The sequence below is a fragment of the Pygoscelis adeliae genome, unplaced genomic scaffold (assembly GCF_000699105.1).
Source record: "Pygoscelis adeliae isolate BGI_AS28 unplaced genomic scaffold, ASM69910v1 Scaffold13, whole genome shotgun sequence".
Lineage (NCBI taxonomy): Eukaryota > Metazoa > Chordata > Aves > Sphenisciformes > Spheniscidae > Pygoscelis > Pygoscelis adeliae.
The window spans coordinates 3,047,657-3,061,203 of record NW_008824499.1 but is presented as its reverse complement, the minus strand read 5'-3'; the positions used below and the strand labels follow the sequence as shown (position 1 = coordinate 3,061,203).

At 48.5% G+C, this 13,547-nt stretch overlaps 1 protein-coding gene across 1 annotated transcript in view; it reads right to left on the bottom strand.

Moving 5' to 3' along the window:
• Positions 1 to 8,594: 8,594 nt before the first annotated feature.
• Positions 8,595 to 13,547, bottom strand: part of DPP8 (dipeptidyl-peptidase 8) — a 27,793-nt gene continuing 22,840 nt past the window's right edge. Inside the window, exon 19 of the mRNA XM_009321456.1 lies at positions 8,595 to 13,151. Within this exon, the coding sequence (XP_009319731.1) occupies positions 13,029 to 13,151 (123 nt within the window). The 3' untranslated portion in view covers positions 8,595 to 13,028. The remainder of the gene's footprint in view (positions 13,152 to 13,547) is intronic.

Genomic DNA, 13,547 nt, shown 5'->3' with positions numbered 1-13,547 from the left:
AAGCAAAAAACGGAAAAAAAAAAAAAAAAGGGGGGGGGGGAAGAAAAAACCCTCCGTAAAAGCCAGTCGCAAATCAAAAGAGGCAACAGTGAGAGCAAGCAATGTGTCACCACAAGTGTCCAAGTCAATGGAAACCTTGTTAGGTGGGGAACAAGGGTCTCCGCTAACAAGCTCTTATCTGTGTTTTTGTTTTCTATTGAAGGTGCATGTCATTAGGAGGAGTGTTAACAAGAGCTCTCAATAGCTTCATATGGCCAATGGCCTCTGAATATTCATGAAGGTGTGAACAGAATGTGGGAAAGCGGCGGAAGAAAGGGCAAGAAAAGCGGCTAGAGGGCTGATTGTGCCGGGAAGAAAGGACCCAGGGCTCTGTGGGAAAAAGGGATTCTGAATCCCTCAAACAAGAGCGTATTCCCCAGGCAAAACCTGTCCTTCAAGCTGTGCGGATGGTATTGATGGAGCGAAAGATGTGGGATTTTTCTGAGCAGCGCTGGCAGGGAACCAGCTTCTGTCATTTTAGGTGACAGTGGCCAGGTTTGGGGTTTTTTTAAATGAAAATCACAGTGGCCAGTGGCTGCTGTGATTTTAGTTTAAAAAAACCCCAAACCTGGAGACCTGAGTATGAGCAATGTAAAAACCAGACATATTTTCCAGCCCTGCTTCTGTCCATACAGCAGTACAAAAGCGCCTCTTACCCAGCACATCTCGCCGGTCCTCCTGGGGATGAGCATCAACGCCCCGAGACCTGCTGTAGCCTCGACCGCGGATGTTGCAACCTCATGGATGTTGCAACCTCAATATCCAGTGTTATCCTCAATATTAATGCACAAAACCCAGCAACCAGGCTGGCAGGGATGTGCTCCCTGCAGAGGCCCATCGTTTCTCACTGGGGACAAGGCAGGCACCTATTTTTGGAGATGTGCAACCCTCCCTCCAGGCCTATTGGGTCCCAGGAGGGATCCAGAGGGTCATTTTTGCTGGATGCCCTACACTGAAGTGGGGATGTGCTCACAGGGGATGGAGAAGAGGGGAGGTAAAGGAGCACGCCCAGACACTGCTCTGGCACCGCTGTGCTCACCATGCAGAGGGGAACAGCTCATCTGCACCCAGATACCTGCTGCCCAGCACCTGCCTCCCCACCCACACCTCCTGGCATTCCCACCCCTACAGAAACCCCAAATTTGCCTCCAGCAAGAACCCAGCAGGGCAGCCCATGGGGCCAGGCGGGGAAAGGAAAGAGGCTTTTCCCATAAAATACCTCTGTAGGTTTTGTAGCCACTGCTTCTGCGTGATCACGGCACAGAGAGGCAGGGGATTTCAGCTGGGCTGTTTCAATGTGGAGCTCTCGCTCTGCTTGTTTTGGAGCAAAATCATCCCGAGAGCTGCCTCTTCTTGAAAGGCTCCAATCTCGTGTGTCAGTCCCGGATAAATAGTTTTCATTCAACAAATCAATGAATAGAAACAAAGTACAGCAAAATAATGTCAAGTCATTTTACCGATAACGACAGCTGCTGGGCTGCACAGGAGAAAGGGAGAAGCAGGAAGGGGGTGAGGGGGAATAGATTAAAAAATGTAAAAAGCAATGAATCACAGCTGGGGGGAAAATCATAAAACCACAAGCCACCACTGCTCCCACACAAATGTACATGGTATTTACTCATCTATTTCTAACGAAATTTAAAGTAGAATAGAAAAGGTAAAAGGAAGGGGGGGGAAGATGCAAGCAAATCGCCAAAATCATCCTCGTTAGAAAAGCAAAAGGGCTTTTTTTCCGGTGTGAAGACCCGATGCAGAGTGCAAAGCAGTGCGGCACCAAGTGCCCAGCAAGTGGGATGCTGCCTCAGCCCCGAGCCCCAGCCCCGCATCACCGCCCTTGCCTCCCGCACGTTCCTAACTCGACACTTTTTGGTCATTTGCTTGCTGTTGGTTTTCCTTATTAGACAAGCTCTGCGGCACTCATAGCTTTGTTGATGGGAAAAGAAGCTAGGAAAAAAAACCCAGGCTGAAAAGGGTTTTGCAAGTCTGGAGGAAAAAGGAGTTTTGGCTGTCCCGGGGCCGGGAGGACGGCAGGGACAGAGCAAATGGAGTTTTTGCTGAGGTGCAGATGAGGTGCTGCCAAACACTTCGCAACACACCCACCCGGCCACAAACGTGGGAGAAATTTCCTTGAGCTCAACACCTGCCCTGGAAATCACCTCACCCTCTGCCACGGACAACACGGTGGCATTAAGGGCTACAGGGTGATGTCTCCGACATCTCGCCTGGGGTTCTCCACAGCCCCTCAGCCAAGCCCTGCCGCTGCTGAACTGCCCCAAAATAACCCAGATTCCCTTCCCACAGAGAGACGGGGCACATGCTCAAGACGATGCCCTGCAAAGTCCACCTTTTAAATCCCAAGCCATAGCTGTTCTTTGTTTGCTGCATGAAGTCTCCCTCCCCGGCCAGCGCTTCGCATCCTGCCCCAGCTGGGCACCTTCCTCGGGTCTCACATTTCTGCAGGCTTTTGTTTGATTTTTAAGTTCTGTTTTTCAGCAAAGAGCAGCTTGAAGTTAATAAACGGCTCCTTGCAGCTCCTGGAAGGGCTTCTCACAGACACAGCAATAAAACGGCCTTTGGTGAAAACACGGACACTGCTAAGCAAAGTGTTGAGAGCCAAGTCCAACACAAAATGCTGGTTCAAGGGGGTTTTTTGGCCCTTCCCTCACCAAGGATGCGTCAGGCAGCTCGGAGCCCACCACCTCCTACCAGATCCCAAATGTGCAGACTAGCCCCAGCCGTGCCTTGCATGGGGCAGGATTTGTCCCTGGAAGGTTGTGGGGTTTGCTGGGGAGGGGGGGAGGAATCACATGCACGAGGCTCCTGTGGGACGAGAGCCCCAGCATGGCACTGGGGGGGATGCTGCCCGCTCCCCGTCCTGCTGCAGACACACAGCACCGAGCTGATGTGCGGTATTGCTATCCTGCCCTTCTGAAAGCATCCCTGGAAAAAATACCTTTGTTTGAAGAAATGCGACCCTTGGAGAAAGCCACCTCCAAATATGAGAAACCCTGGGAAAATGAGAGATACCAGAAACTCTACGATTGCCAGGAGTGGTGTTGAGCTGGGAGGAAGCACCAGGAAGATGGTGATGTGGTTGGGAGGTTATCCAGCAGCTCCACGCCGTCCTTCCCGGGAGGCTGACCCAGCGCTGCTGTGGTGAGCGGGGACCTGAGCCTGGCACCTCCCAGGATGCAGCTGCATGGAAGCGGCCGCCTGGAGAGCTGGCTGCCCCGCAGCAGAAGACACTGAGTCTGCATGTGAGACTTAAACTGTAACCTGGGTCAAGTTGTACAACAACGTGTCTATTTAGACAAAATTTTGCCTGGAAGACAACCTGGAGAAAGCATCCAGAGGCTCAAACCACTCTGTTTCCGCTCTATTCCCGCAAGTTTGACTTTCCGTTTCAAACAAGCTTTAAATTTTCAACAAAAATGCTTCAAACACCCCTGTAAAAGGCTTAATTCAAGCGCAACATCTTGTTTTCCTCTTGCCGGGATTTTGCCTGCTGGAGCAGTCCTTTGCTGTTTGCTTTTAAGAGAGGAAATCCTGAAATTGGGAATTCCCTGGGAAATGCACAGCCCGGCTGGGGCCAGCCCAGCGGTGCCACGTGGGGAGCGAGTGGGGAAAGCTTGTGGGGCCAACGCACGATGGCTCGTGTCTGTTCCAGGGAGCCCGAGTTAAACAGCACCGGTTTCTTCACAGGTCTGTTGGCAGGGGCAGCCTGGAGAATCATGAATAGTTTGGGTTGGAAGTGACCCCTAAAGGTCATCTAGTCCAACCCCCCTGCCGTGGGCAGGGACATCTTCAACTAGATCAGGCTGCTCAGAGCCCCGTCCAACCTGACCTTGAATGTTTCCAGGCATGGGGCATCCACCACCTCTCTGGGCAACCTGGGCCAGTGTTTCACCACCCTCAGTGTAAAACATTTCTTCCTTATACCTAGTCTAAATCTACCCCCCTTTAGTTTAAAGCCATTCCCCCTTGTCCTGTCGCAACAGGCCCTGCTAAGAAGTTTGCTGCCACCTTTTTTATAAGCCCCCATCATCAGGAATGATTATCTTGAGAAAAGACTTGACACCGGGGAGGAAAAGGCAGCCCTTCAATCTCAGCCACCGTTTGCAGCTTCGTTGTTAATCCCATAAAGTGAAGAGAGTGTTTATTTTGCTCAGGCCATAAGTTCTTCCAGGAAAGATTTTCCCTTTACCCTGTCTGAGACTAGGACTATGACCCCGAACATTAAAAATAAATCATGACTTCAGCCCTGAAAGGACTTTGCTAAATCTTCACTCCTTTCTCTCGGGTCTCAGAAACGTCCGCGGGTGCAAGCACTGATTGCAGACTGTGAACCTCATGCAGGAACAAGGCTCGGGCTGGACCACGCAGGGTGTGATGCCGAAAGCAGTCACCCGGCAGGGAGCAGCTTTTCCAGAGCAAATATCTTAACATCGCGAACCCCAAGCCAGGACTCTGTGCTCTTATGCAGGAGGATTCAACTTGCACCAGCCAGAGCAAGTGAAGGTGCCCTCTTGCACTGAGGACCAATTTTGAGCATTGCTTCATGGACCAGCCACGACAGCAGCACAACTGCGGCTGCTGGTACAGGATTTCAGGGTTGCTGCTGTGCCGTGAAGTTCAAAAGCAGCTTACTGTCTCTCACGCTGTGCCCGAGGCCAGCACAGTGCAGAGCAGAGGTGAGCGCTTTCCCCGACACCTGGGGTATTTTCTAGCTCCCTCCAGCAGCAAGCAACAGAAAGCACGCATGCCCGCCAGCTCGCTGAATTGCAAATAAAACCCCCTTTTAAAACGTGGCGGAAAACATGTTTTGTTGCAGCCTGAAAAGGCTGTGAAGTGCTCCGGCTGCACCGATGCGGCGGGAGGGATGAGTCTCCATGGGAACCGCGCAGTTATTCATCTCAAACAGGCGAGTGAGCAGCCTCGTAAGGTGACACGGCTGACATCTCACGAGGGATGGGGAGAAACCGGCGCCGAAAAGCCCGACGAGTTGGCAGGGCGCTCGTGGCCGAAGGGCGACTTGCAATACCGCAGCCGTTTGCTCCCACGGTTCCTTGTCTAGCGGCCGAGGTGGGGCTGGGCCTGGGTCTGAGCGGGGGCCTCACCGCTCCCCTGCCTGCAGCCGCCATCAATGCCGGCAGATGGAGGTGCACAGGGAAGGGCAGGATCCCGCACCCCAACAGCCCACCCAGGCACTGACCCAGCCAGGGTGATGGGAAACAGATTTCCCTATTCCAAGGGAATAGGAACATTTTTTAAAAGATTCCTAGAATTCCAGAGGAAAAGAAGTGAAACCACGACACGAGGGAAGGGCTCTCCCAGCATCCTTGAGCCCGCTGTTCACAGCAGGGCTGCTGCTGCTGTAAGCCAGAGCGCGAGCATACGCCAGGACAAGCCCTTCCCCGCTACACCCCCTGCACACACGCACAGGCCCTTCCTGGCACCTTGGAGCATTTTGGGGGCCGCAGGCAAGCCAAGTGCCCTGAAAATGATGCCTATGAAAGCGAGGATGGGTCTTTCTACCCGGAGCGTGTGGACAACTCCCCATCGACGATGCCAGCGTGACATTAGAGCTACAGGCAGGGGAAGCAGGGATTTTTTTTTCTGGCCAGACCCCACTGCCCCACACCAGCCTCACAGCAGGTCCCACACCAAAGCACCCAGGCGGTGGCGGGGCACCAACATTATTTATGTCTGTATTTAGGGTGACAAAGACAGGACAAGCAGAGCTCACAGCCAGAAAAGTCTGGAATTTAAGTTAAAACCTCCTGGGCTGGTACATCCAAAGGGATTTTTGCTCTTTTCCCGCTGAACTCCTTTTGCAAACACAGAAGAGCTCCCAGCAATGCCAAACGTCTTCCTGTAGGCTTGAGAACACAGTCAGAAACAGCCCAGCGCTCTTGGTGGCTCCGTTGGTACAGGGTGGAGCACAACAGTGGCTTTTGTGTCCCCCCTGCAAAATTAATTCAAAGCACACCAAGCCACACACCTTCCCCGAAGACCATGACTGCTTTTTGGTGTAAACGGGGCCTTTCCTGTGTTTTAAAATCAAAGCGTGAGGGTTTTAACGGGTGCTTGCTCCTGTGCAAGGGGCAGCTACAGAGACGGGGAGACGCAGAGCACAGCAGAAGCCGTTCAACCCACCTGCTGAAATACCCCGAGAGTGGTTAAATGCACTCAGGCCCTGGCAGAGGGTTTCTCGCAGGAATTGTCTTTTATATAAAGCTGGAGTCTGAGCGCTCTCTCTTACCTCATCAGAAGAAAACAATCACCGTGTGTTGTGGTACTGAGGCCACTGCACCTTGCAAAGGGGGCCGGGTGCTGCAGCTCGTGTTTCTCTTGATTGGAGTGTTCTGGACTCCGGGAACGCTCAGTTTCACGTCCCTCATGTGCCTGGAGAGAAGTGATGGGGAGGGCAAGGAGAAGGGCCGGGTCCCTGCAGCAGCTCTGCCCTGCTCCAGTCACCTCCATTACCCGTCAGCAAGGCACCCAAACCCAGACCCCACTGGGGGGGGGGTGATGGAAGGTCAGAGGCAGCTCTGCCCAAATACTCAGGATGGGTTGGGCAGGGAATTACATTTTTGGGGGGGATTAATGAGATTTATTACTGCCCTTCAGCTTACAGGGATGGGAACAGGAGACAACGACCGTCTCGAGACAGGCAAAGCTGCAGTGGCCTGGATCAGCTTGTCCCTCCCGGCTGGGTCACCTCTCCCCCGTCTCACCGGCCTCTGCATGTCCTTCCTCCGCTGGATTCCTCCGTGCGGATCCAGCACTGCCCACGCAGAGCATCCAACATGGGGATCGGCCTCCCACACTTGGCAGAATCATAATTGGAAAATAATTGCCACCCAAATGAGGATACTTGGCAGTAGCAGAAGGCTTCAGGTGCCTCGCCTGATGCAAAGCCCGTGCCAGTCTCCAGAGCTTAAAAAATGGGCATCTGCATTAAGGCGGAGAGCAGGAGTGCCTAACAGCTCATGGAATTGGTTTCCTCCCCTTCTGTGAACACAGGTTGATAAATGGTTACTTAAAAGACCACAACTTGTTTTCCAAAGTCATTTAGAATTAGAGGGACAGCACAAACGCTCGTTTGCTGCGGAAACGCGCCGAGCTGCTAATTCAAGCGCAACCTGAGGAACATGCCCCTGCCCGCAGCGCCCGCGCGAGAGCAGGAGCCGTCCCCTCCGCAGGACGGCTGCTCACTCCTGAAACTGCTCCTGGTCAGCACAGGCTGCGGGTGAGACCACACAGCTTCAGGCTTGTCCCATCCCCAGCCCAGCCCAAGAGGGCTGTGCCAGCGTGAGCCAGGCTCTCCGTTCTTGCAGAGCAGGAACATTTTATAAACGAGCAGGACAGCACAGACAGAAAATGAGTTTACAATATTAACATTTCCAAGATTAAGACCCATTGGTCTTAATTGTTTCTTCATTGGCTTAGTTGTTTCTAACTAGCACAAAGAACTGCCAGAGTTTATATTAAATGATACTGCTGAAAGCCTGCCTTGATTCCTCCATCTCCGATGACCGTGGAAGGGGCGGCTGCAGGGCGGTTGTAGCTCTCCCTGCGTATCCTACCTCAAACTGCAAGACATCGCGAGGCCTTAGGGCACCTGGAAGAGGACAGAAATGCTTTGCCATGATAAAATGTGCCTCCTGGCACAACAGCATGTGGAGAAACCTCCCTCCCTGCTCTTTGGTGATGAAGACACAGCTACACATCTAGCTCAAAGGCACCAGCAGGTCCCACCACCAGCCACAACCCAAAAGCCCAGTTGGTATGACACTCGTGTCCTGGCTTGCATTGCTCAAGGGCTGCTGAAGGCTCCTGGGGAAGCTTTGGCATGTTATGGTAGGGCCTACACAAACCCCAGAGGGAGACACAATGCAACGTACCAACACACCGTTAGCTACCAGCTTGTTTCTGAAAGCCACCAAAACAGGGGGTGCTTCCCCATGGGTGAAAAATCAGGACTGAATTAGTAAAAACATGAATCGTGACTGCCCTGAGCCCCCCACCAGCCCTTCTGGGGCAGCACTAAGGAGAACCAGGGCGACTGCAAAGCCCATACTGCTCACAAAGACATAACTGAGGCCAAACGTGAGGTGACTGTATGAAGAGGCATCTCTTCTCTTGGCAGAGCCCGCTGGCTACACGCAGGTGCCTCTGTCCTTCTGCCTTGGCGCCAGGGCCACCTCCTCCCCCGTGGCGCTTGGCCCATCTTGGCCAGCAAAGCTGCGGTTGTGCCGTACCCAGTGCGAGAGCTCCAGCTGGTGGCTGCCAAGGGCTGCTAACAGCATTCACACGGAAACATTTAGGAGGGGGAACGTAGTTATGCCAAGCAAATGCCTGATCTTCCCGTTTGTATCAATCTATCTAACCACAAGGGGCAGGAAAAATCGCAGATGCTTTTACTAAACACCCAACACGTATATAAAACGCACACACACATTTTCCATCATTGCTGCTTTCCACAGCGCAATGAGAGAAGAGATTTAATTACAAACAAACTCTACTAAATCAAGAAGACAGTTGAAAATAAGGGGGGAAAAAAACCATTTAATTCAATTTATTTAGCAGCATCTTTATTGCAACAAAGGTTTTGTAATAAAACGCAGCAAAACTAATGTCTCCACTTTACATGATTAAAAGCCATGTAGCTAGAAAGGTGGGGGAGGGAGGGAGACCAATAAACCCACTGGAGTGAGACATGCAATTTTGTTAACGCAAACAGCAGGCACTTCATGTTCTAAAATTAAACACCTGAACTTCTACTGTGCAGAACAGCCAAGTAAAAACCACATGAAGATCTCTCTTCCCCTTCCAAAGGAGCGGCCCGGAGAACTGTGAGGGGCACACAAAAAGTCTTTAGAGGGTTCTGGTACTCAAGTAAACAGGCAATTCAAGGCAGTGTCCTAACCTGGCTGATTATTTCATTTATTTATACTCTATTATTGCCTCGTCAAAAGTTGAGCGTCACGTCAGCAGCAAAACAGCCTGCCTTACACACGGACACACACGGCAGAAACACAACCCACTTTTCCTGGTAGGGAGTAAGGGTTGGGACCCCCGGGCTCAGGGTTCGTGAATTCTCTGTAATTCGCCACACAGGCTCAGACATACAGTGCTCCAGGGTTAAAGCATTACCACACCATCCCGCTCAGAAAGTATTTCCATAGCCTATTCCAAAATGCCACTAGCAAGTAGGGAATGCATTTTCCATTCTAATATAGGGAAGTTAGTTGATTTTCGAAGCTTTACTTCATGCTTTGAACTCATTATTTCATTAACAAACAAGTTAACTGAGTTTATAAAAATCAAGCAGTTCTGGGTAGTTACTAATTTTACTTTGTTCTGAATAAAAAGAAATAATTGAAAACAAAGGGGTGGGGTAGGGGGTGCAACTCCAATGCGAAGGGTGAAACCCAACAGCTTTGCGCATTGCACACTCAAGAGGAATTACTGGAAGCTGCCTTAAAACAGGGCAAAAGAGTGTGCTTCCATCAGAAACAAGCACAACCAACCTCAACTGCTGCAAACGAGAAGAAACTGCTGGCATCAACACTCAACAACTTCAGTATCTCATCACTCAGATCCCCATATTTCATACATATTTTTTAAAATATATGAAATTAAAACATTTATCTCAGACACCTGTGCAACTAATGTCCACCATGCAACGAAGGCTCAATCCTGCTCCTGCTCAGAGCAGGTGTCCTGCTGGGCACAGAGCAGACCTCTGCTGAAGGCAGAAGATCCCCCAAAGGGACATACTAATGTCTGTTTTGGGAGCAACAGGGACGGTTCCTCCTCACACGGTTTTGCTCCACGGACAACCTCCCTTGCACGTGCTCCCCCAGGATCTCAGTTCTGCTTAAAACTCACATTAACCAAGACTTTTTTTAACATGCAGGAAGTGACAAAGTATAATCCCAAATATCAAACAGGCTGGAAATCTCTTCTTGAGTGACAGTACCATCTCCTGGACTGCAAGGTACGCCCTCATCCTGGAGCAGGCGACTCCAGTGGCACAGAGCAGGGCAAAACCACCACTCCATGCCAGCTCTGGTCCAGTGCTGGACCAACACTTCACCATACGAGGTGCAGGACTACTGCTCCCCGCCAAAATACTGATGCAACGGTCCTCAGCACGAACACCTTCCTACCTCTGCAGTTGCAATTGCAACAGGCTTTTCCCTTCTTCCCGTGTCACTGGGAGTTTAGTCATTGACTGCGTAGGGCTGGATCAGACCTCATATAAGGCATCTCTCACACCTTCACCTACAAGCAGGTGTCTTTTGCAAGAACTACAGAACTCTGATGATAAATCCTCCCAGCATTTCCACAGGATAAGAGAGCATGGGGTCTTAAAGTGCTTAACTACTGTAAAAAGAAAAAAAAAAATGTAGGAAAGAAAGAAATACATAATTTATGTTGCAAAATAGAGTACCTAAAGAACGTTGTAATTTAATAGCTTTTTGACATATATATATTTAAAACAATGGAAGGATGCATTATTAAAAAGTTGTATGTCAGCACTTATAATCACATCCTGTGCTAAATCAAAACCTAGCCTGGTTTACTTGCATAACATATAGCTCTTCAGTTTCCAAAAAAGCACTGTTTGATGAAGGCCATTTTTGTTATGTTTTTTAAACAAAAGGATCAATTTCGTCTTAAAAATCATATACATTTACATTCAAGGGTAATCACCTATAGAAAAAGAACTAAAACACCCCAAAAAGCAAGTTAATTTAATATTGAACAAAATATAAACAACCTTGGAAAAGGTGATACTATCCACGTGTAATTTTATACATATCTGTATATATGAACAGATATAGATATATGTATATATAATACAGCATAAACACATAAGGAACACAATGGAATTCCATAGTAACAACTTATACTTGTCTCTACTCACTGCCGTGTTGTTCTAGTTCAAATGTATCAGCACGCTTACTCGTCTCTCAATACTGACTATAGCACACTCCATAGGGATGCTGCGTTCCCTTCAGCCACAACAATGAACTACTAAGAGAAGACATTATAGGAGCTGGGCTCCTTCCCTGCCATGCCCTTCCCAAAATAAAACTGTAAGCTTGTTATTGACCTCCTAATGCTACTTTAACTGATCCACTTATAATCACCGTGATCTGAAAACCAGAAAACAGCCCAAACCAAACATCCTCCCCTCGGAGGAAATTTGCATTTACTGCATGCCTGTTTGCTTTGCCTATCTTTTGTGCAACCCGAAAAACAGATCCTGTTCTCACACACAGATTTTACAACCGCGTAACTGCACCAGCTCCGACAGCTTTGGTGCACATGCCCAGCAGCCTAACTGAAAAACGATGCGGTTTGATACAATACAGCCAGATTGTGTTAAATCCCAGAGTTTCAGGATCAAGCTGAACGGTACAAAAGCGAGGAAAATACAAGGTTACAACATGTGGAGTACTAAGAGCATAAACACTGAGAGTGATTCCAGATTTTTAGAAGATGAAAAGAAAATCATGCTCTGTTTCTCTCTAGCACCAAAACAGAAAGAAAAGGAAGTTCTTAGGTTTCTAAGAAAACCATTAAAACTTATAGGAGTTTCAGAGACAAGCCCCAAGGGGAGAATTTCCTGGATTAAAGAGAATCATTTTGCTATGGATTTCTATCTTAAACGACCTGTTGCAAGTTAAAGTGACTTCACACACTCATGATGCTTTTTAGCCAAGCCTGCTGCTTAGTTAAAACCTCACTAGCAAAAACACAACTGGGATTGCATATCCTTTAGGCTTAGCGGGGTTACCTTAAGCTGTACAGAAGGGGGTTTCTCAAATACAGCATCATAACCATGCTACGCAGGAGTGCTAGAAAGGACCCAGGAATGGAGGACTGAACAGAGTACGAGCCTGGAAAATAGTCCCTCAAATAAAGCATGAAATTCAATATTGCCTCACATGTAGTGTTCGTAAGGTCTCTCCTCACTAAATCCTCTGCAGACCTTTGAATTAGAGTATTGAATTTTAAAATTGTAAGAGGATGCATATACCTATATCATGCTGATGTGACGGCAAAAACAGTATTGCAAAACCAGCTCCAGAACGAACATCAGGGAAGAATGTCAATGAGAAATGGGCTGCACTTTTAAGCTTGTTTTAAAATTTATGAAGTTTCAGCTCTTTGACTTAAGTTAGTTTGCATCTCAGAATAAAAGATTATTATGTCCATATCACAGTAACATATCATTTCACTTCCCCACTGAAACCAAGTACAATCAGGATAGGATCTCAAGCTGCTGAAAGAAAAAAAAAAAAAGAGTATGATTTATCCTGGGGAGAGAAGAAATCATTGAAAAGAACCTGGCATCAACTGAACTGAATCCCAAATTTAAATTCTTTAGGAGGCAGCTTAAAAGTCTTTCTTCTTAAAAAACAATTAACATCTAGATAGGTGATGTGTCTAACTTGTGACCAGCTTCTAAGAAGTGAGACACATCCCTTTCATGAAGCATAAAAGCTATATGATAGCATTTAAAATGTAATACAAGTTGTAACCATTTAGGTAAACTCTTGCTGTGTAGTGAGTAAATCATCCAGTATTATTTAATAAGATACCAAGGAACACACTGTAAAAATACATCAATTATGTCATAACGCTTTTAAAAAGTGAAGATCTGGTGCTGTAGAAGTACGTTATTTTCAGTTTCAACTCCCCCCGCGAGAGAACACCCATGGTACTGCATTATACCACAGACATTTGATTTTATTTACATCCTAAGCTTTAAAGTTATTAGGTCACCGTACTTTAATTTCCTGTATGGCACCAAATTTACTTTAAAAAAAGTGTCTCTGTGTGTGTGTGTGTACATGTGTGTACATGTGGCAGGCACCAAAATGCAATGTTCCATCCTATTTTCTCTAGTTTCCTACATCTCCTTGTTCAGTAAAGCAGCCAGCGGAGCAGAGTTCTGCACAGGTCAATTACATTGCCTTCAGGGCAGCAATATGAGAGCCCAGATTCTCTTGCAGGTAATACAGTAGATGGAGTTCATAGTGCTCTCCCGACTCGGGTACCCTTATACTGTGTCTCTCCTGAGGGTAGATCTAAAATGTAAAATAAAGTTGTAAGTATCCACAAGAGTTGCGGGCACCAACATTTAAACCGGTCCCCACAGCCACATTCAAAATGTTTATGTAATCTCCCTGCATTAACTCTGCACTTGAGCTACTACACCCCATCCTCCATTGCCTGAACCCAGAGACAACCCACTGCACCCTCTAATCCAGCTAGTGCTGTGCTGGAGGTGATCAGCCTGGCTGAAACAGAGGCAGATTGTGTCCAGAGCCATCACGTAAATCAGCATGCTCCCAGTTCTGCAGCATGGTTCGGGATACCTGGGCTACATCTGCACAGAACCAGCAGGGTTTAATTAAATGCAGAACCCTGTTCCACACCGCACAAACACTGCTGTACTGCCTCCAAACTGCAGTTCTGCTTGT